This window comes from Syngnathus scovelli, chromosome 1 (assembly GCF_024217435.2).
Source record: "Syngnathus scovelli strain Florida chromosome 1, RoL_Ssco_1.2, whole genome shotgun sequence".
Lineage (NCBI taxonomy): Eukaryota > Metazoa > Chordata > Actinopteri > Syngnathiformes > Syngnathidae > Syngnathus > Syngnathus scovelli.
Genome location: NC_090847.1, coordinates 2,628,562 through 2,650,406, shown reverse-complemented (window position 1 = coordinate 2,650,406; position 21,845 = coordinate 2,628,562). Strand labels below are relative to the sequence as shown.

At 36.5% G+C, this 21,845-nt stretch overlaps 2 protein-coding genes across 9 annotated transcripts in view; one reads left to right on the top strand and one right to left on the bottom strand.

The window, feature by feature from the left end:
* The window catches only part of tctn1 (tectonic family member 1), a 253,262-nt gene extending 232,371 nt beyond the window's left edge, over positions 1-20,891 (top strand). For both annotated transcript variants that reach the window (XM_068651907.1, XM_068651906.1), the window contains 2 exons: positions 18,343-18,474; positions 18,799-20,891. In XM_068651907.1, the coding sequence (XP_068508008.1) occupies positions 18,343-18,474; positions 18,799-18,945 (279 nt within the window). In that variant the 3' untranslated portion in view covers positions 18,946-20,891. The remainder of the gene's footprint in view (positions 1-18,342; positions 18,475-18,798) is intronic.
* hvcn1 (hydrogen voltage-gated channel 1) overlaps positions 18,000-21,845 on the bottom strand; it is a 53,620-nt gene continuing 49,774 nt past the window's right edge. For 6 of the 7 annotated variants that reach the window (XR_007485781.2, XR_007485779.2, XR_011087449.1 and 3 more), the window contains one exon: positions 18,000-19,227. Coding sequence is in view for 3 of the 7 variants with exons in the window: in XM_049740502.1 (XP_049596459.1) it covers positions 19,151-19,227 (77 nt within the window). In the remaining 4 variants the exon portion in view is untranslated. Of the gene's footprint in view, positions 19,228-19,319; positions 19,481-21,845 lie in introns of all 7 variants that reach the window. The other variant, XM_049740487.1, reaches the window with a different exon arrangement.

The following is a 21,845-nucleotide window of genomic DNA, read 5'->3' as shown; positions in this document are numbered from 1 at the left end:
GTGCCCCAAATCAAACCGGAATTGACCCCAAATGAACCGGAAGTGACCTCAGGTAAACCGGAAGTGACCCCAAATCAAACCGGAAGTGACCCCAAATAAACCGGAAGTGACCTCAGCTAGACCGGAAGTGCCTCTAATCAAACCGGAAGTGACCTACATAGACCGGAAGTGACCCAAATCACCCCGGAAGTGACCTTATTTCAACATTAACTGCCCTAAATAGCTACATTAGTCGCTAACTTTTGCATTTTTTGTCCGATTGAACCCATTTCAACATTTTAACTCCAAAAGTGAACCTCCTGAAGCTATTTATTTTCGTTTTGTTCCAAATTTCAAAATATTTTGGCGCAATTGCTTTTTCTTTTAATTCCCATTCATTCTCTATGGAGATTCAACATTTGCTCTCACGTCTACATTTTTTAACCGATTCAACCCGTTCCAACATTCAACTGTTCATCTTTTGCCTACCCATTCCACAACCTCCCACTTACCACAAATTCCAAACTTCAAATTTGAAATTCAACCAAATTCTCCAAAATTTAGTATTACACTTCTATTTTCCACATTTCTCAAGAAATTCAACTCATTTCAACATCATTCGCCATCATTCCCCAAGAAGTGATTCAAAGTCTTCGCCTTCACACGCAATTTCTCCAGAAATTGCATTTTCTAGTTGTGTGAAGGCGATGGCCTTCACACATATGTTATTCTACACCATTCTCTATTATTATTATTATTATTGTGTGAAGGCGATGGCCTTCACACATATGTTATTCTACACCATTCTCTATTATTATTATTATTGTGTGAAGGCGATGGCCTTCACACATATGTTATTCTACACCATTCTCTATTATTATTATTATTATTATTATTATTATTATTATTCTATTTTATTCCCGCCACTTTTTTGTCCCGCTTCTTCTTCCACATAAATCATCCGATTCACTCCGTTCCACTTTTGACGTATTCCAAATATTCACGAGATGAGCGCTTCCATTTTTCTCGTTCCGAAAATTTTCCGATTTCGCAAAATTCGCGAATTTACGACAAATTTTTCCCCATTCATTCTCAATGGCAGATTCGACATTTCACATTTACGTCATTCCCCTTTTACATTCACCTCATTCAGCACATTCAAACCACATTCGGAATGATTCTCGACATTCCCAAAATTCCCAAATTCAAAAATTTCACGTTTTCTCGTTAAAAATTCCGACAAAATTTCACGAAATTTCGTTTTTCACCTCTAATTTCTACATTTTTCGACCGATTCAACCTGTTCCAACTTCCAACTGTTCATCTTTTGCCTACCTATTCCACAACTTCCCACTTACAAAAAAATTCCAAATTTTCAAATTTGAAATTCAACCAAATTCTTCGTAATTTCGTTTTTCTACTCTAACTTCTACATTTTTCAACCGATTCAACCCATTCCAACTTTCAACTGTTCATCTTTTGCCTGCCTATTCCACAACTTCTCACCTACCAAAAATTCCAAAATTTCAAATTTGAAATTCAACCAAATTCTCCAAAATTTCGTTTTTCTACTCTAACTTCTACGTTTTTCAACCGATTCAACCCATTCCAACTTTCAACTGTTCATCTTTTGCCTACCTATTCCACACCTTCCCACTTACCAAAATTTCCAAATTTTCAATTTTGAAATTCAACCAAATTCTACAAAATTTGGTTTTTCTACTCTAATTTCTACATTTTTCAACCGATTCAACCCATTCCAACTTTATTCACTTTGGTCACCTCATCCTTACCATATTCACCCCCTTGACCCCCACTTCCACTATGCTTACACAATTCAACCCTTGACCCCCACTTCCAGTGTGGCGGCCATCTTGGATTGACCCTGAAGTGCTCCCAATGACCCTAGAATGAACCGGAAGTGCCCCAAATCGAACCGGAAGTGACCTTGGGTAAACAGGAAGTGACCTTAGGTAAACCGGAAGTGACCCCAAATCAAACCGGAAGTGACCTTTTTAAACCGGAAGTGACCTTTTTAAACCGGAAGTTACCCCAAATAAACCGGAAGTGACCTCAGCTAGACCGGAAGTGCCTCTAATCAAACCGGAAGTGACCCAAATAGACCGGAAGTGACCCAAATCAACCCAGAAATGAACTTATTTCAACATTAACTGCCCTAAATAGCTACATTAGTCGCTAACTTTTGCATTTTTCTTCCGATTGAACCCGTTTCAACATTTTAACCCCAAAAGTGAACCTCCTGAAGCCGTTTTTTGTCCTTTTGTTCCAAATTTCAATATATTTTGGCGCAATTGCTTTTTCTTTTAATTCCCATTCATTCTCTATGGGGATTCAAGATTTGCTCTAACTTCTACATTTTTTAACCGTTTCAACCCGTTCCAACTTTCAACTGTTCATCTTTTGCCTGCCTATTCCACGACCTCCCACTTACCAAAAATTCCAAACTTCAAATTTGAAATTCAACCAAATTCTCCAAAATTTTGTATTACACTTCTATTTTCCACATTTCTCAAGAAATTCAACTCATTTCAACATCATTCGGCATCATTCCCCGAGAAGTGATTCAAAGTCTTCGCCTTCACACGCAATTTCTCCAGAAATTGCATTTTCTAGTTATTATTATTGTGTGAAGGCGATGGCCTTCACACATATGTTATTCTACACCATTCTCTATTATTGTGTGAAGGCGATGGCCTTCACACATATGTTATTCTACACCATTCTCTATTATTATTATTATTATTATTCTTCTATTTTATTCTCCACACTTTTTTGTCCCGCTTCTTCTTCCACATAGTTCATCCGATTCACTCCGTTCCACTTTTGATGTATTCCAAATATTCACGAGATGAGCGCTTCCATTTTTCTCGTTCCGAAAATTTTCCGATTTCGCAAAATTCGCGAATTTACGACAAATTTTTCCCCATTCATTCTCAATGGCAGATTCGACATTTCACATTTACGTCATTCCCCTTTTAAATTCACCTCATTCAGCACATTCAAACCACATTCGGAATGATTCTCGACATTCCCAAAATTCCCAAATTCAAAAATTTCACGTTTTCACGTTAAAAATTCCGACAAAATTTCACGAAATTTCGTTTTTCACCTCTAATTTCTACATTTTTCGACCGATTCAACCCGTTCCAACTTCCAACTGTTCATCTTTTGCCTACCTATTCCACAACTTCCCACTTACAAAAAAATTCCAAATTTTCAAATTTGAAATTCAACCAAATTCTTCGTAATTTCGTTTTTCTACTCTAATTTCTACATTTTTCAACCGATTCAACCCATTCCAACTTTCAACTGTTCATCTTTTGCCTGCCTATTCCACAACTTCTCACCTATCAAAAATTCCAAAATTTCAAATTTGAAATTCAACCGAATTCTCCAAAATTTCGTTTTTCTACTCTAACTTCTACGTTTTTCAACCGATTCAACCCATTCCAACTTTCAACTGTTCATCTTTTGCCTACCTATTCCACACCTTCCCACTTACCAAAATTTCCAAATTTTCAATTTTGAAATTCAACCAAATTCTACAAAATTTGGTTTTTCTACTCTAATTTCTACATTTTTCAACCGATTCAACCCATTCCAACTTTATTCACTTTGGTCACCTCATCCTTACCATATTCACCCCCTTCACCCCCACTTCCACTATGCTTACAAAATTCAACCCTTGACCCCCACTTCCAGTGTGGCGGCCATCTTGGATTGACCCTGAAGTGCTCCCAATGAACCTAGAATGAACCGGAAGTGGCCCAAATCAAACCGGAAGTGACCTTAGGTAAACAGGAAGTGACCTCAGGTAAACCGGAAGTGACCCCAAATCAAACCGGAAGTGACCTTTTTAAACCGGAAGTGACCTTTTTAAACCGGAAGTGACCCCAAATAAACCGGAAGTGACCTCAGCTTGACCGGAAGTGCCTCTAATCAGACCGGAAGTGACCCAAATGGACCGGAAGTGACCCAAATCAACCCGGAAGTGAACTTATTTCAACATTAACTGCCATAAATAGCTACATTAGGCGCTAACTTTTGCATTTTTTGTCCGATTGAACCCGTTTCAACATTTTAACCCCAAAAGTGAACCTCCTGAAGCTGTTTTTTTACGTTTTGTTCCAAATTTCAAAATATTTTGGCGCAATTGCTTTTTCTTTTAATTCCCATTCATTCTCTATGGGGATTCAACATTTGCTCTCACTTCTACATTTTTTAACCGATTCAACCCGTTCCAACATTCAACTGTTCATCCTTTGCCTGCCTATTCCACAACTTTCCACTTACCAAAAATTCCAAAAATCAAATTTGAAATTCAACCATATTCTCAAAAATTTAGTATTACACTTCTATTTTCCACATTTCTCAAGAAATTCAACTCATTTCAACATCATTCGGCATCATTCCCCAAGAAGTGATTCAAAGTCTTCGCCTTCACACGCAATTTCTCCAGAAATTGCATTTTCTAGTTATTATTATTATTCTTCTATTTTATTCCCGCCACTTTTTTGTCCCGCTTCTTCTTCCACATAATTCATCCGATTCACTCCGTTCCACTTTTGACGTATTCCAAATATTCACGAGATGAGCGCTTCCATTTTTCTCGTTCCGAAAATTTTCCGATTTCGTAAAATTCGCGAATTTACGACAAATTTTTCCCCATTCATTCTCAATGGCAGATTCGACATTTCACATTTACGTCATTCCCCTTTTAAATTCACCTCATTCAGCACATTCAAACCACATTCGGAATGATTCTCGACATTCCCAAAATTCCCAAATTCAAAAATTTCACGTTTTCACGTTAGAAATTCCGACAAAATTTCACGAAATTTCGTTTTTCACCTCTAATTTCTACATTTTTCGACCGATTCAACCCATTCCAACTTTCAACTGTTCATCTTTTGCCTGCCTATTCCACAACTTGTCACATACCAAATATTCAAAATTTTCAAATTTGAAATTCAACCAAATTCTACAAAATTTTGTTTTTTTACTCTAACTTCTACGTTTTTCAACCGATTACACCCATTCCAACTTTCAACTGTTCATCTTTTGCCTGCCTATTCCACAACTTCTCACCTACCAAAAACTCCAAATTTTTAAATTTGAAATTCAACCAAATTCTCCAAAATTTCGTTCTTCTACTCTAACTTCTACATTTTTCAACCGATTCAACTCATTCCAACTTTCAACTGTTCATCTTTTGCCAACCTATTCCACAACTTCCCATTTGCCAAAAATTCCAAATTTGAAATTCAACCAAATTTTTCTAAATTTCGTTTTTCTACTCTAATTTCTACATTTCTCAACCGATTCTACCCATTCCAACTTTCAACTGTTCATCTTTTGCCTACCTATTGCACAACGTCCCACCTACCAAAAATTCCAAATTTGAAATTCAACCAAATTACCCAAAATTTCATTTTTCTACTCTAATTTCTACATTGTTCAACCGATTCAACCCATTCCAACTTTCAACTGTTCATCTTTTGCCTACCTATTCCACAACTTCCCGTTTACCAAAAATTCCAAATTTGAAATTCAACCAAATTTTTCAAAATTTCGTTTTTCTACTCTAATTTCTACATTTTTCAACCAATTCTACCCATTCCAACTTTCAACTGTTCATCTTTTGCCTACCTATTCCACAACTTCCCACTGATCAAAAATTCCAAATTTGAAATTCAACCAAATTCTCCAAATTTTCGTTTTTCTACTCTAATTTCTACATTTTTCAACTTATTCAACTCATTCCAACTTTCAACTGTTCATCTTTTGCCAACCTATTCCACAACTTCCCATTTGCCAAAAATTCCAAATTTGAAATTCAACCAAATTTTTCTAAATTTCGTCTTTCTACTCTAATTTCTACATTTTTCAACCGATTCTACCCATTCCAACTTTCAACTGTTCATCATTTTTCTACCTATTCCACAACTTTCCACTTACCAAAAATTCCAAACTTTCAAATTTGAAATTCAACCAAATTCTCCAAAATTTAGTATTACACTTCTATTTTCTCAAGAAATTCAACTCATTTCAACATCATTCCCCAAGAAGTGATTCAAAGTCTTCGCCTTCACACGCAATTTCTCCAGAAATTGCATTTTCTAGTTATTATATTTTATTCTCCACACTTTTTTGTCCCGCTTCTTCTTCCACATAGTTCATCCGATTCACTCCGTTCCACTTTTGACGTGTTCCAAATATTCACGAGATGAGCGCTTCCATTTTTCTCGTTCCGAAAATTTTCCGATTTCGCAAAATTCGCGAACTTACGACAAATTTTTCCCCATTCATTCTTAATGGCAGATTCGACATTTCACATTTACATCATTCCACTTTTTTCTACATTGTTCAACCGATTCAACTCATTCCAACTTTCAACTGTTCATCTTTTGCCTACCTATTCCACAACTTCCCACTTACCAAAAATTCCAAATTTGAAATTCAACCAAATTCTCCAAAATTTCGTTTTTCCACTCTAACTTTTACGTTTTTAGACCGATTCAACCCATTCCAACTTTCAACTGTTCATCTTTTTCTAACTATTCCACAACTTCCAACTTATAAAAAATTCCAAATTTTCAAATTTGGAATTCAACCAAATTCTCAAAAATTTTGTTTTTCTACTCTAATTTCTACATTTTTTAACCGATTCAACTCATTCCAACTTTCAACTGTTCATGTTTTGCCTACCTATTCCACAACTTCCCGTTTACCAAAAATTCCAAATTTGAAATTCAACCAAATCTTTCTAAATTTCGTTTTTCTACTCTAATTTCTACATTGTTCAACCGATTCAACTCATTCCAACTTTCAACTGTTCATCTTTTGCTTATCTATTCCACAACTTCCCACTTACCAAAAATTCCATATTTGAAATTCAACCAAATTCTCCAACATTTTGTTTTTCTACTCTAATTTCTACATTGTTCAACCGATTCAACCCATTCCAACTTTCAACTCTTCATCTTTTGCCTACCTATTCCACAACTTCCGACTTACCAAAAATTCCAAATTTGAAATTCAACCAAAATCTCCAAAATTTCGTTTTTCTACTCTAATTTCTACATTGTTCAACCGATTCAACCCGTTCCAACTTTCAACTCTTCATCTTTTGCCTACCTATTCCACAACTTCCCACTTACCAAAAATTCAAAATTTGAAATTCAACCAAATTCTCAAACATTTTGTTTTTCTTCTCTAATCTTTACATTGTGAAACCGATTCAATCCATTCCAACTTTCAACTTTTCATCTTTTGCTTACCTATTTCACAACTTCCCACTTACCAAAAATTCCAAATTTGGAATTCAACCAAATTTTAAAAAAATTTGTTTTTCTACTCTAATTTCTACATTGTTCAACCGATTCAACTCATTCCAACTTTCAACTGTTCATCTTTTGCCTATCTATTCCACAACTTCCCACTTACCAAAAATTCCATATTTGAAATTCAACCAAATTCTCCAACATTTTGTTTTTCTACTCTAATTTCTACATTGTTCAACCGATTCAACCCATTCCAACTTTCAACTCTTCATCTTTTGCCTACCTATTCCACAACTTCCGACTTACCAAAAATTCCAAATTTGAAATTCAACCTAAATCTCCAAAATTTCGTTTTTCTACTCTAATTTCTACATTGTTCAACCGATTCAACCCGTTCCAACTTTCAACTCTTCATCTTTTGCCTACCTATTCCACAACTTCCCACTTACCAAAAATTCAAAATTTGAAATTCAACCAAATTCTCAAACATTTTGTTTTTCTTCTCTAATCTTTACATTGTGAAAGCGATTCAATCCATTCCAACTTTCAACTTTTCATCTTTTGCTTACCTATTTCACAACTTCCCACTTACCAAAAATTCCAAATTTGGAATTCAACCAAATTTTAAAAAAAATAGTTTTTCTACTCTAATTTCTACATTTTTTAACCGATTCAACTCATTCCAACTTTCAACTGTTCATGTTTTGCCTACCTATTCCACAACTTCCCGTTTACCAAAAATTCCAAATTTGAAATTCAACCAAATTCTCCAAAATTTCGTTTTTCTAATCTAATTTCTACATTGTTCAACCGATTCAACCCATTCCAACTTTCAACTCTTCATCTTTTGCCTACCTATTCCGCAACTTCCGACTTATCAAAAATTCCAAATTTGAAATTCAACCAAAATCTCCAAAATTTCGTTTTTCTACTCTAATTTCCACATTGTTCAACCGATTCAACCCGTTCCAACTTTCAACTCTTCATCTTTTGCCTACCTATTCCACAACTTCCCACTTACCAAAAATTCAAAATTTGAAATTCAACCAAATTCTCAAACATTTTGTTTTTCTTCTCTAATCTTTACATTGTGCAACCGATTCAATCCATTCCAACTTTCAACTTTTCATCTTTTGCTTACCTTTCACAACTTCCCACTTACCAAAAATTCCAAATTTGAAATTCAACCAAATTCTGCGAAATTTCGTTTTTCGACTCTAATTTGTACATTTTTCAACCGATTCAACCCATTCCAACTTTCAACTCTTCATCTTTTGCCTACGTATTACACAACTTCCCACTTACCAAAAATCCCAAATTTGAAATTCAACCAAATTCTCCAAAATTTCGTTTTTCTACTCTCATTTCTACATTTCTCTACCGATTCAACCCATTCCAACTTTCAACTCTTCATCTTTTGCTTACCTATTCCACAACTTCCCCTTACAAAAAATTCCAAATTTTGAAATTTGAAATTCAACCAAATTCTCCAATAATGTGTTTTTCTACTCTAATTTTCACATTGTTCAACCGATTCAACCCATTCCAACTTTCAACTCTTCATCTTTTTCCTACCTATTCCCCAAATTTCCACTTGCCATAAATTCCACATTTTAAGATTTTAAACTCAACCAAATTCTCCAAAATTCTGAAATTCCACCAAATTCTCCAAAATTCCATTTTTCACCTCTATTTTCTACATTTCTCAAGTAATTCAACTCGTTTCAGCATAATTCGCCAGCATTCCCCAAGAAGTGATTCAAAGTCTTCGCCTTCACACGCAATTTCTCCAGAAATTGCATTTTCTAGTTATTATATTTTATTCTCCACACTTTTTTGTCCCGCTTCTTCTTCCACGTAATTCATCCGATTCACTCCGTTCCACTTTTGACGTATTCCAAATATTCACGAGATGAGCGCTTCCATTTTTCTCGTTCCGAAAATTTTCCGATTTCGCAAAATTCGCGAATTTACGACAAATTTTTCCCCATTCATTCTCAATGGCAGATTCTACATTTCACATTTACGTCATTCCCCTTTTAAATTCACCTCATTCAGCACATTCAAACCACATTCGGAATGATTCTCGACATTCCCAAAATTCCCAAATTCAAAAATTTCACGTTTTCACGTTAAAAATTCCGACAAAATTTCACGAAATTTCGTTTTTCACCTCTAGTTTCTACATTTTTCAACCGATTCAACCCATTCCAATTTTCAACTGTTCATCTTTTGCCTGCCTATTCCACAACTTCTCACCTACCAAAAATTCCAAAATTTCAAATTTGAAATTCAACCAAATTCTCCAAAATTTCGTTTTTCTACTCTAACTTCTACGTTTTTCAACCGATTCAACCCATTCCAACTTTCAACTGTTCATCTTTTGCCTACCTATTCCACACCTTCCCACTTACCAAAATTTCCAAATTTTCAATTTTGAAATTCAACCAAATTCTACAAAATTTGGTTTTTCTACTCTAATTTCTACATTTTTCAACCGATTCAACCCATTCCAACTTTATTCACTTTGGTCACCTCATCCTTACCATATTCACCCCCTTCACCCCCACTTCCACTATGCTTACACAATTCAACCCTTGACCCCCACTTCCAGTGTGGCGCCATCTTGGATTGACCCTGAAGTGCTCCCAATGACCCTAGAATGAACCGGAAGTGCCCCAAATCGAACCGGAAGTGACCTTAGGTAAACAGGAAGTGACCTTAGGTAAACCGGAAGTGACCCCAAATCAAACCGGAAGTGACCTTTTTAAACCGGAAGTGACCTTTTTAAACCGGAAGTGACCCCAAATAAACCGGAAGTGACCTCAGCTTGACCGGAAGTGCCTCTATTCAAACCGGAAGTGACCCAAATAAACCGGAAGTAACCTTATTTCAAGATTAAGTGCCCTAAATAGCTACATTTTAGCTAACTTTTGCAATTTTTGTCCCATTAAACCCGTTTCAACATTTTAACCGCAAAAGGGAACCTCCTGAAGCCGTTTTTTGTCCTTTTGTTCCAAATTTCAAAATATTTTGGCGCAATTGCTTTTTCTTTTAATTCCCATTCATTCTCTATGGGGATTCAATATTTGCTCTAACTTCTACATTTTTTAAACGTTTCAACCCATTCCAACTTTCAACTGTTCATCTTTTGCCTACCTATTCCACAACCTCCCACTTACCAAAAATTCCAAAATTCAAATTTGAAATTCAACCACATTCTCCACAATTTAGTATTACACTTCTATTTTCCACATTTCTCAAGAAATTCAACTCATTTCAACATCATTCGGCATCATTCCCCAAGAAGTGATTCAAAGTCTTCGCCTTCACACGCAATTTCTCCAGAAATTGCATTTTCTAGTTGTGTGAAGGCGATGGCCTTCACACATATGTTATTCTACACCATTCTCTATTATTATTGTGTGAAGGCGATGGCCTTCACACATATGTTATTCTACACCATTCTCTATTATTATTATTATTATTATTCTTCTATTTTATTCTCCACACTTTTTTGTCCCGCTTCTTCTTCCACATAATTCATCCGATTCACTCCGTTCCACTTTTCACGTATTCCAAATATTCACGAGATGAGCGCTTCCATTTTTCTCGTTCCGAAAATTTTCCGATTTCGCAAAATTCGCGAATTTACGACAAATTTTTCCCCATTCATTCTCAATGGCAGATTCTACATTTCACATTTACGTCATTCCCCGTTTAAATTCACCTCATTCAGCACATTCAATCCACATTCGGAATGATTCTCGACATTCCCAAAATTCCCAAATTCAAAAATTTCACGTTTTCACGTTAAAAATTCCGACAAAATTTCACGAAATTTCGTTTTTCACCTCTAGTTTCTACATTTTTCAACCGATTCAACCCATTCCAATTTTCAACTGTTCATCTTTTGCCTGCCTATTCCACAACTTCTCACCTACCAAAAATTCCAAAATTTCAAATTTGAAATTCAACCAAATTCTCCAAAATTTCGTTTTTCTACTCTAACTTCTACGTTTTTCAACCGATTCAACCCATTCCAACTTTCAACTGTTCATCTTTTGCCTACCTATTCCACACCTTCCCACTTACCAAAATTTCCAAATTTTCAATTTTGGAATTCAACCAAATTCTACAAAATTTGGTTTTTCTACTCTAATTTCTACATTTTTCAACCGATTCAACCCATTCCAACTTTATTCACTTTGGTCACCTCATCCTTACCATATTCACCCCCTTCACCCCCACTTCCACTATGCTTACACAATTCAACCCTTGACCCCCACTTCCAGTGTGGCGGCCATCTTGGATTAACCCTGAAGTGCTCCCAATGACCCTAGAATGAACCGGAAGTGCCCCAAATCGAACCGGAAGTGATTTTAGGTAAACAGGAAGTGACCTTAGGTAAACCGGAAGTGACCCCAAATCAAACCGGAAGTGACCTTTTTAAACCGGAAGTGACCTTTTTAAACCGGAAGTGACCCCAAATAAACCGGAAGTGACCTCAGCTAGACCGGAAGTGCCTCTAATCAAACCGGAAGTGACCCAAATAGACCGGAAGTGACCCAAATCAACCCGGAAGTGAACTTATTTCAACATTAACTGCCCTAAATAGCTACATTAGGCGCTAACATTTGCTTTTTTTGTCCGATTGAACCCGTTTCAACATTTTCACCCCAAAAGTGAACCTCCTGAAGCTGTTCTTTTACGTTTTGTTCCAAATTTCAAAATATTTTGGCGCAATTGCTTTTTCTTTTAATTCCCATTCATTCTCTATGGGGATTCAACATTTGCTCTCACTTCTACATTTTTTAACCGATTCAACCCGTTCCAACATTCAACTGTTCATCTTTTGCCTGCCTATTCTAGAACTTTCCACTTACCAAAAATTCTCTACAATTTCGTTTTTCTACTCTTTTTTCCACATTTTCCAACCGATTCAACCCATTCCAACTTTATTCACTTTGTTTACCTTATGCTTACCATATTCACCTCCTTCACCCCCACTTCCAGTGTGGCGGCCATCTTGGATTGACCCGGAAGTGCCCCCAATGAACCCAGAATGACCCGGAAGTGCCCCATATCAAACCGGAAGTAACCTTAGGTAAACAGGAAGTGACCTCATGTAAACCGGAAGTGACCCCGAATCAAACCGGAAGTTACCTTTTTAAACCGGAAGTGACCTTTTAAAACCGGAAGTGACCCCAAATAAACCGGAAGTGACCTCAGCTGGACCGGAAGTGCCTCTAATCAAACCGGAAGTGACCCAAATCAAACCGGAAGTGACCTTATTTCAACATTAACTGCCCTAAATAGCTACATTAGTCGCTAACTTTTGCATTTTTTGTCCGATTGAACCCGTTTCAACATTTTAACCCCAAAGGTGAACCTCCTGAAGCTGTTTTTTTTCGTTTTGTTCCAAATTTTACAATATTTTGGCGCAATTATTTTTTCTTTTAATTCCCATTCATTCTCTATGGGGATTCAATATTTGCTCTAACTTCTACATTTTTTAACCAATTCAACCCGTTCCAACATTTGACTGTTCATCTTTTGCCTACCTATTCCACAACCTCCCACTTACCAAAAATTCCAAACTTCAAATTTGAAATTCAACCAAATTCTCCAAAATTTAGTATTACACTTCTATTTTCCACATTTCTCAAGAAATTCAACTCATTTCAACATCATTCGGCATCATTCCCAAAGAAGTGATTCAAAGTCTTCGCCTTCACACGCAATTTCTCCAGAAATTGCATTTTCTAGTTATTATTATTATATTTTATTCTCCACACTTTTTTGTCCCGCTTCTTCTTCCACATAATTCATCCGATTCACTCCGTTCCACTTTTGACGTATTCCAAATATTCACGAGATGAGCGCTTCCATTTTTCTCGTTCCGAAAATTTTCCGATTTCGCAAAATTCGCGAATTTACGACAAATTTTTCCCCATTCATTCTCAATGGCAGATTCTACATTTCACATTTACGTCATTCCCCTTTTAAATTCACCTCATTCAGCACATTTAAACCACATTCGGAATGATTCTCGACATTCCCAAAATTCCCAAATTCAAAAATTTCACGTTTTCACGTTAAAAATTCCGACAAAATTTCACGAAATTTCGTTTTTCACCTCTAGTTTCTACATTTTTCAACCGATTCAACCCATTCCAATTTTCAACTGTTCATCTTTTGCCTGCCTATTCCACAACTTCTCACCTACCAAAAATTCCAAAATTTCAAATTTGAAATTCAACCAAATTCTCCAAAATTTCGTTTTTCTACTCTAACTTCTACGTTTTTCAACCGATTCAACCCATTCCAACTTTCAACTGTTCATCTTTTGCCTACCTATTCCACACCTTCCCACTTACCAAAATTTCCAAATTTTCAATTTTGAAATTCAACCAAATTCTACAAAATTTGGTTTTTCTACTCTAATTTCTACATTTTTCAACCGATTCAACCCATTCCAACTTTATTCACTTTGGTCACCTCATCCTTACCATATTCACCCCCTTCACCCCCACTTCCACTATGCTTACACAATTCAACCCTTGACCCCCACTTCCAGTGTGGCGGCCATCTTGGATTGACCCTGAAGTGCTCCCAATGACCCTAGAATGAACCGGAAGTGCCCCAAATCGAACCGGAAGTGACCTTAGGTAAACAGGAAGTGACCTTAGGTAAACCGGAAGTGACCCCAAATCAAACCGGAAGTGACCTTTTTAAACCGGAAGTGACCTTATTAAACCGGAAGTGACCCCAAATAAACAGGAAGTGACCTCAGCTAGACCGGAAGTGCCTCTATTCAAACCGGAAGTGACCCAAATAGACCGGAAGTGACCCAAATCAACCCGGAAGTGAACTTATTTCAACATTAACTGCCCTAAATAGCTACATTAGGCGCTAACATTTGCTTTTTTTGTCCGATTGAACCCGTTTCAACATTTTAACCCCAAAAGTGAACCTCCTGAAGCTGTTTTTTTACGTTTTGTTTCAAATTTCAAAATATTTTGGCGCAATTGCTTTTTCTTTTAATTCCCATTCATTCTCTATGGGGATTCAACATTTGCTCTCACTTCTACATTTTTTAACCGATTCAACCCGTTCCAACATTCAACTGTTCATCCTTTGCCTGCCTATTCCACAACTTTCCACTTACCAAAAATTCTCTACAATTTCGTTTTTCTACTCTTTTTTCCACATTTTTCAACCGATTCAACCCATTCCAACTTTATTCACTTTGTTTACCTTATGCTTACCATATTCACCGCCTTCACCCACACTTCCAGTGTGGCGGCCATCTTGGATTGACCCGGAAGTGCCCCCAATGAACCCAGAATGTACCGGAAGTGCCCCATATCAAACCGCAAGTGACCTTAGGTAAACAGGAAGTGACCTTAGGTAAACCGGAAGTGACCCCAAATCAAACCGGAAGTGCCTCTACTCAAACCGGAAGTGACCCAAATAGACCGGAAGTGACCCAAATCACCCCGGAAGTGACCTTATTTCAACATTAACTGCCCTAAATAGCTACATTAGTCGCTAACTTTTGCATTTTTTGTCCGATTGAACCCATTTCAACATTTTAACTCCAAAAGTGAACCTCCTGAAGCTATTTATTTTCGTTTTGTTCCAAATTTCAAAATATTTTGGCGCAATTGCTTTTTCTTTTAATTCCCATTCATTCTCTATGGAGATTCAACATTTGCTTTCACGTCTACATTTTTTAACCGATTCAACCCGTTCCAACATTCAACTGTTCATCTTTTCCCTACCTATTCCACAACCTCCCACTTACCACAAATTCCAAACTTCAAATTTGAAATTCAACCAAATTCTCCAAAATTTAGTATTACACTTCTATTTTCCACATTTCTCAAGAAATTCAACTCATTTCAACATCATTCGCCATCATTCCCCAAGAAGTGATTCAAAGTCTTCGCCTTCACACGCAATTTCTCCAGAAATTGCATTTTCTAGTTATTATTATTCTTCTATTTTATTCCCGCCACTTTTTTGTCCCGCTTCTTCTTCCACATAATTCATCCGATTCACTCCGTTCCACTTTTGACGTATTCCAAATATTCACGAGATGAGCGCTTCCATTTTTCTCGTTCCGAAAATTTTCCGATTTCGCAAAATTCGCGAATTTACGACAAATTTTTCCCCATTCATTCTCAATGGCAGATTCGACATTTCACATTTACGTCATTCCCCTTTTACATTCACCTCATTCAGCACATTCAAACCACATTCGGAATGATTCTCGACATTCCCAAAATTCCCAAATTCAAAAATTTCACGTTTTCTCGTTAAAAATTCCGACAAAATTTCACGAAATTTCGTTTTTCACCTCTAATTTCTACATTTTTCGACCGATTCAACCCGTTCCAACTTCCAACTGTTAATCTTTTGCCTACCTATTCCACAACTTCCCACTTACAAAAAAATTCCAAATTTTCAAATTTGAAATTCAACCAAATTCTTCGTAATTTCGTTTTTCTACTCTAACTTCTACATTTTTCAACCGATTCAACCCATTCCAACTTTCAACTGTTCATCTTTTGCCTGCCTATTCCACAACTTCTCACCTACCAAAAATTCCAAAATTTCAAATTTGAAATTCAACCAAATTCTCCAAAATTTCGTTTTTCTACTCTAACTTCTACGTTTTTCAACCGATTCAACCCATTCCAACTTTCAACTGTTCATCTTTTGCCTGCCTATTCCACAACTTCTCACCTACCAAAAACTCCAAATTTTTAAATTTGAAATTCAACCAAATTCTCCAAAATTTCGTTCTTCTACTCTAACTTCTACATTTTTCAACCGATTCAACTCATTCCAATTTTCAACTGTTCATCTTTTGCCAACCTATTCCACAACTTCCCATTTGCCAAAAATTCCAAATTTGAAATTCAACCAAATTTTTCTAAATTTCGTTTTTCTACTCTAATTTCTACATTTTTCAACCGATTCTACCCATTCCAACTTTCAACTGTTCATCTTTTGCCTACCTATTGCACAACGTCCCACCTACCAAAAATTCCAAATTTGAAATTCAACCAAATTACCCAAAATTTCATTTTTCTACTCTAATTTCTACATTGTTCAACCGATTTAACCCATTCCAACTTTCAACTGTTCATCTTTTGCCTACCTATTCCACAACTTCCCGTTTACCAAAAATTCCAAATTTGAAATTCAACCAAATTTTTCAAAATTTCGTTTTTCTACTCTAATTTCTACATTTTTCAACCAATTCTACCCATTCCAACTTTCAACTGTTCATCTTTTGCCTACCTATTCCACAACTTCCCACTGATCAAAAATTCCAAATTTGAAATTCAACCAAATTCTCCAAATTTTCGTTTTTCGACTCTAATTTCTACATTTTTCAACTTATTCAACTCATTCCAACTTTCAACTGTTCATCTTTTGCCAACCTATTCCACAACTTCCCATTTGCCAAAAATTCCAAATTTGAAATTCAACCAAATTTTTCTAAATTTCGTCTTTCTACTCTAATTTCTACATTTTTCAACCGATTCTACCCATTCCAACTTTCAACTGTTCATCATTTTTCTACCTATTCCACAACTTTCTACTTACCAAAAATTCCAAACTTTCAAATTTGAAATTCAACCAAATTCTCCAAAATTTAGTATTACACTTCTATTTTCTCAAGAAATTCAACTCATTTCAACATCATTCGGCATCATTCCCCAAGAAGTGATTCAAAGTCTTCGCCTTCACACGCAATTTCTCCAGAAATTGCATTTTCTAGTTATTATTATTATTCTATTTTATTCCCGCCACTTTTTTGTCCCGCTTCTTCTTCGACATAATTCATCCGATTCACTCCGTTCCACTTTTGACGTATTCCAAATATTCACGAGATGAGCGCTTCCATTTTTCTCGTTCTGAAAATTTTGCGATTTCGCAAAATTCGCGAATTTACGACAAATTTTTCCCCATTCATTCTTAATGGCAGATTCGACATTTCACATCTACGTCATTCCACTTTTAAATTCACCTCATTCAGCACATCCGAACCACATTCGGAATGATTCTCGACATTCCCAAAATTGCCAAATTCAAAAAAAAAAAATGTTCACGTTTAAAATTTCGACAAAATTTCACAAAATTTCGTTTTTCACCTCTAATTTCTACATTGTTCAACCGATTCAACTCATTCCAACTTTCAACTGTTCATCTTTTGCCTACCTATTCCACACCTTCCCACTTACCAAAATTTCCAAATTTTCAATTTTGAAATTCACACCAAATTCTACAAAATTTCGTTTTTCTACTCTAAATTCTACATTTTTCAACCGATTCAACCCATTCCAACTTTGTTATGTTCTTCGAACAAGGTGATGTTCATGCATGGCTCATTTTGTGCACCAGTAATAAACATTGATGTCTTGAATTTCACTTAAAGAGGGGTTCGGTGAATGCGCAGATGAAGCTGGGGTTCGGTACCTCCACTGCTCTAGATGAACGTCATAAACACTATAACCAATAAACAGTAAAGTCACATTTTTTCCCAAAACATCACTGTCAAAACATTGCATTTAAGCTGCACGACACTAAAATGACGTTAAATGGCAAAAATTCAAATTATAATTCAGGGAAATGAGTCAAGGGATTTTGTATAGCAAACTGTCAATTCATATGTACCTTTCATAAAGGGAATAGACATTTATTTCCACATGTAGTTTATTAATGCAGATAAGCAGAGTTAATAGCAGCTCATACAATATGGAGCCCAAGAGTCATACATTTTGACACATCACAGAAATTTCCATAACACCGACTGGATACAAAAGGGACTGGATTCTGGGGCTGGAACAAAATAATTTTATTTCCATTGATTTTATAATCGCGGACAGTCTGAACACATTCATTTACATACATAAAGCAATGTTCCACTTTCTATGTGTGTGTGTGTGCGTGCATACGTGCGTGTGTGGTGTGTGCGTGCATACGTGCGTGTGTGCATTAGACACTACTTTCTGAATACTACATGCATTTTTATTTGCAGGATTCACAGATTTGCAGTATCCCGTTATCACTTCATTTACAGATTGAATGGACCAAATATGGATTCTTGTGGAATCCCCAAACTCAGATTGTGAGTGTCGAGGAAGTTATCCAAACCAATGCCACTATCTTGGTATGTAATACAGTGAACATGTAGGTTAATATACACTTAAAGGGGATTTGCATTCATTGACAAACCATAAACACCAAGAAAAGACTTGTTAATTGAAGGAATTCAATCTGTCAGCATCCTCCTACTTGGCACTAATTGGATTACAAACATAATTATGTATCCAAACTATTATCAAACTATTAATTATAATTAATAGTTTGATAATAGTTTGGATTATCAAAATCTAATCTTTAGTCTGTGATTTTGGGGACATATCACTTAAATTTTACATTTCATCAAGAAACAAAATATGCATTCTAATGAACTCTTCTGTATTTTTCATAGGCTAGTTTTATCAGAGGCAGTGATGCACTCTCAATTCAAAGTTCGGTGAGCTTCAAAGAAATTTCTGCTGCTGCCCTTTCTGGTTACAGAGCTACACCGACTATCAATGCCAAGATGCCTATTGACTTCTTTTTTCCATTTCTTTGATTCAGCAACTAACAGACTGTGAACGTCCACTTACCAAAATGGTAATTATGATTACACAGAGAGCAAAGAATCGATTGGATGAAGCAATAAAGTGTTTAAGTTACTAAAGTAAAATATTTGGATTATTGAAATCATGAACTGAGAAGATTCAATTTAGAAATGATACATGGATTTATGCAAAAAAAAAATGTTGCGTGATATGAACTCATTTAAATTCACTGTCAATCAGAAGTCTATGCCATGCCTCTTGAGAAGTGTCTGAAGCTTTTTGTTGTCTTGTTGCTAGGACAGATGAGACAGCAAAGTTAATTTCATGTTTCAGTCATCAGGTACCAATCAATTCATGTAGCAATACATATCTATAAATGACTTACCGTAATTTCCGGACTATAAGCCGCGACTTTTTTCCCATATTTTGAACCCTGCGGCTTATAGTCAGGTGCGGCTTATATAAGATTTTTTTTCGTGATTTTTGTGATGACTTGATCACTTTTATACACTTGTAAAAAGGCTGTGGACCACTGTTGTGCGTTATCTTGAAGAAAAAAACAACAAAAATACTATTTTGAAACACTACTATGACTGCTGCTTATTCTGGCTGTCTTGCTTGTGACTATTATGAGCTTTAGTAGGAATGCACGCTAGGTGGCCTGTGTCAAAGGGCTCTAAACCAGGGGTGTCAAACTCATTTCTTTCGCGGGCCGCATTGTAGTCAGCTTCTTTTGGAGGGCCATTATGACTGTCAACCCAAATAAATGTATGAGCACCTCATATTATATACAGTAAAAGCTACAAAACAAACTGACAAATACCTCGTTTTCAAATCAGACGAGTAAAAACTGGTCAAATATTTTTTTAAAAAGATTATTAAAAGTGAAGACAATTTGCAATTCTAGTAATGACACACGAATTTGATGCACAATTTGTCTTCGCGGGCCACATAGAATGATGTGGCGGGCTGTATCTGGCCCCCGGGCCTTGAGTTTGACACCTGTGCTCTAAACCCTTTCTCTTAGTCTGCCATGTGACTCAGAGATTACACAAAGCAGTGGCGCTGTTTGGATCATCTGCATTGTATTAAAACCCAATCAATCAGCATTTAAATTCAATTCTTCTGACATTTTGCTCACCAAAAACAAGTTGTAATGAATGTGAACTTTTAATGCATTTTATTCAGAAGGTTACTTTAAACCCTGAGGCTTAAATGGCGGCGCGGTGTATTTATGGATTTTTACGGCCTCCAGGGGGCGCTCTAGCAGGAAGCAAGAGCGAGACAGACGAAGAAGAGATAATGCGCCGAAGAAGACGTGCTAGTTTGTGTTTTGAACATTTCGCGCATCACGCAGAACGCGATCAAGACAGACATTACTGAAAGGAAGCTTTTATACACAAACCTTCATTATGGAGGACAAAAGAAATGCATATGATGCCGCTTTTAAGCTAAAGGCAGTCGATGTTGATGACATTGTGTTGCGGCACCCTTTTCTTTATTTCGTGGTCCCGTCTACTCTGGAGCTATACGTGTCGCGCGCTAGTTTAATGTACTTTAGCGCTTCGTGCATGAATAAGATTAGCATGAACAGACCTTCATCACACTCGAAGAAATGCATAAAAGCGACGACGAAAGAGAGACTGAGAAAGTGTGAGGCGAAGGATATCTAACGCTATTCCAATCGGACACTGAGGAAGACTTCGATGGTTTCAGTGCACAGGAGGAAGATGAAGACGATGAAGCTCTTTATTTTACTTTTACTAGTATGTTTTTTTAATCAGCCCTGTTAGTGCTGTGCTACCGTGTTGCTGCTGTGTTACCACCGCGTCTCAGTGACTTTTACCGGTATGTTTTATTTAATCAAACCCTATTAGTGCTGTGTTACTTCCGTGTTGCTGCGGTATTACTGCCGCGTCACAGGCAGTGTTTGGTATTATTAAAACTTTAAAAAAGCTTTCTGTGTCCAGTCTTTCTATGTTAATAACTCGCGTGCACACTTCCATGTTGCTGCGGTACTACTGCTGCATCACAGGCAATGTTTAGAAAGATTGAACTGCCACCATCCGGTTCTGTTATTCAAACTTTAAAAAGGCTTTCTGTGTACTGTCTTTCTTTGTAAAAAACTCGTGTGCACGTGTGGCTTATAGTCCGGTGCGGCTTATGTAAGAAAAAAACTAAAATATCCCAGAATTTTAGCTGGTGCGGCTTATAGCCCGGTGCGGTTTATAGTACGGAAATTACGGTAATTATGACATGCGCTGGATGAATCTTTTTTTAAATTAATTTCATTTTTGCTAATAACCACAGACTGTATTGTTAGACTGTATACTGCAGGCACTGCACTGCTTAAGTTAACACTGTTGCACTTACCGACATGGACATAGAGTGGAAACACAAAAGTTGACCGCCTTAGTACTCGACGTATTTGATTTAGGACGCAAAATGTTGGGAAATCTTTGACTCGGTTCTTGGACTAAGCCTCGGAAACCGATGTTAGTTGGAGTTGTTTTTTTAGCAGGTTTTAAACAAGTGGGACACCCGACCGTGATAAAATTTTACAGACACCATTACCTTGTCGTTTGTTGTTTTGAAAGTGTAAATGATGGAAATAAGTACGATAAAAACAAAATAATGGCATCTGTAAAGGTTTGGACACCCTGCAGACTTAATATCTTGTACTGCTTCCTTTGGGAATGTGAGATCTGACAGTGTCATGGATTGTTCACAATCATCGTCTGGAAAGACCAGGTGATGTCAGTCGCAAAGGTGTTACATGCCTAGACTCAAATGACATTACCCCAACAATAATCAACATGGTTGATGGTTGAAAATAGTTGATGCTCACAAAGCAGGAGAAGGCTCTAAGAAGAAACACCTTTTCATCAAAACAAATGTCAGAGTATTTTGT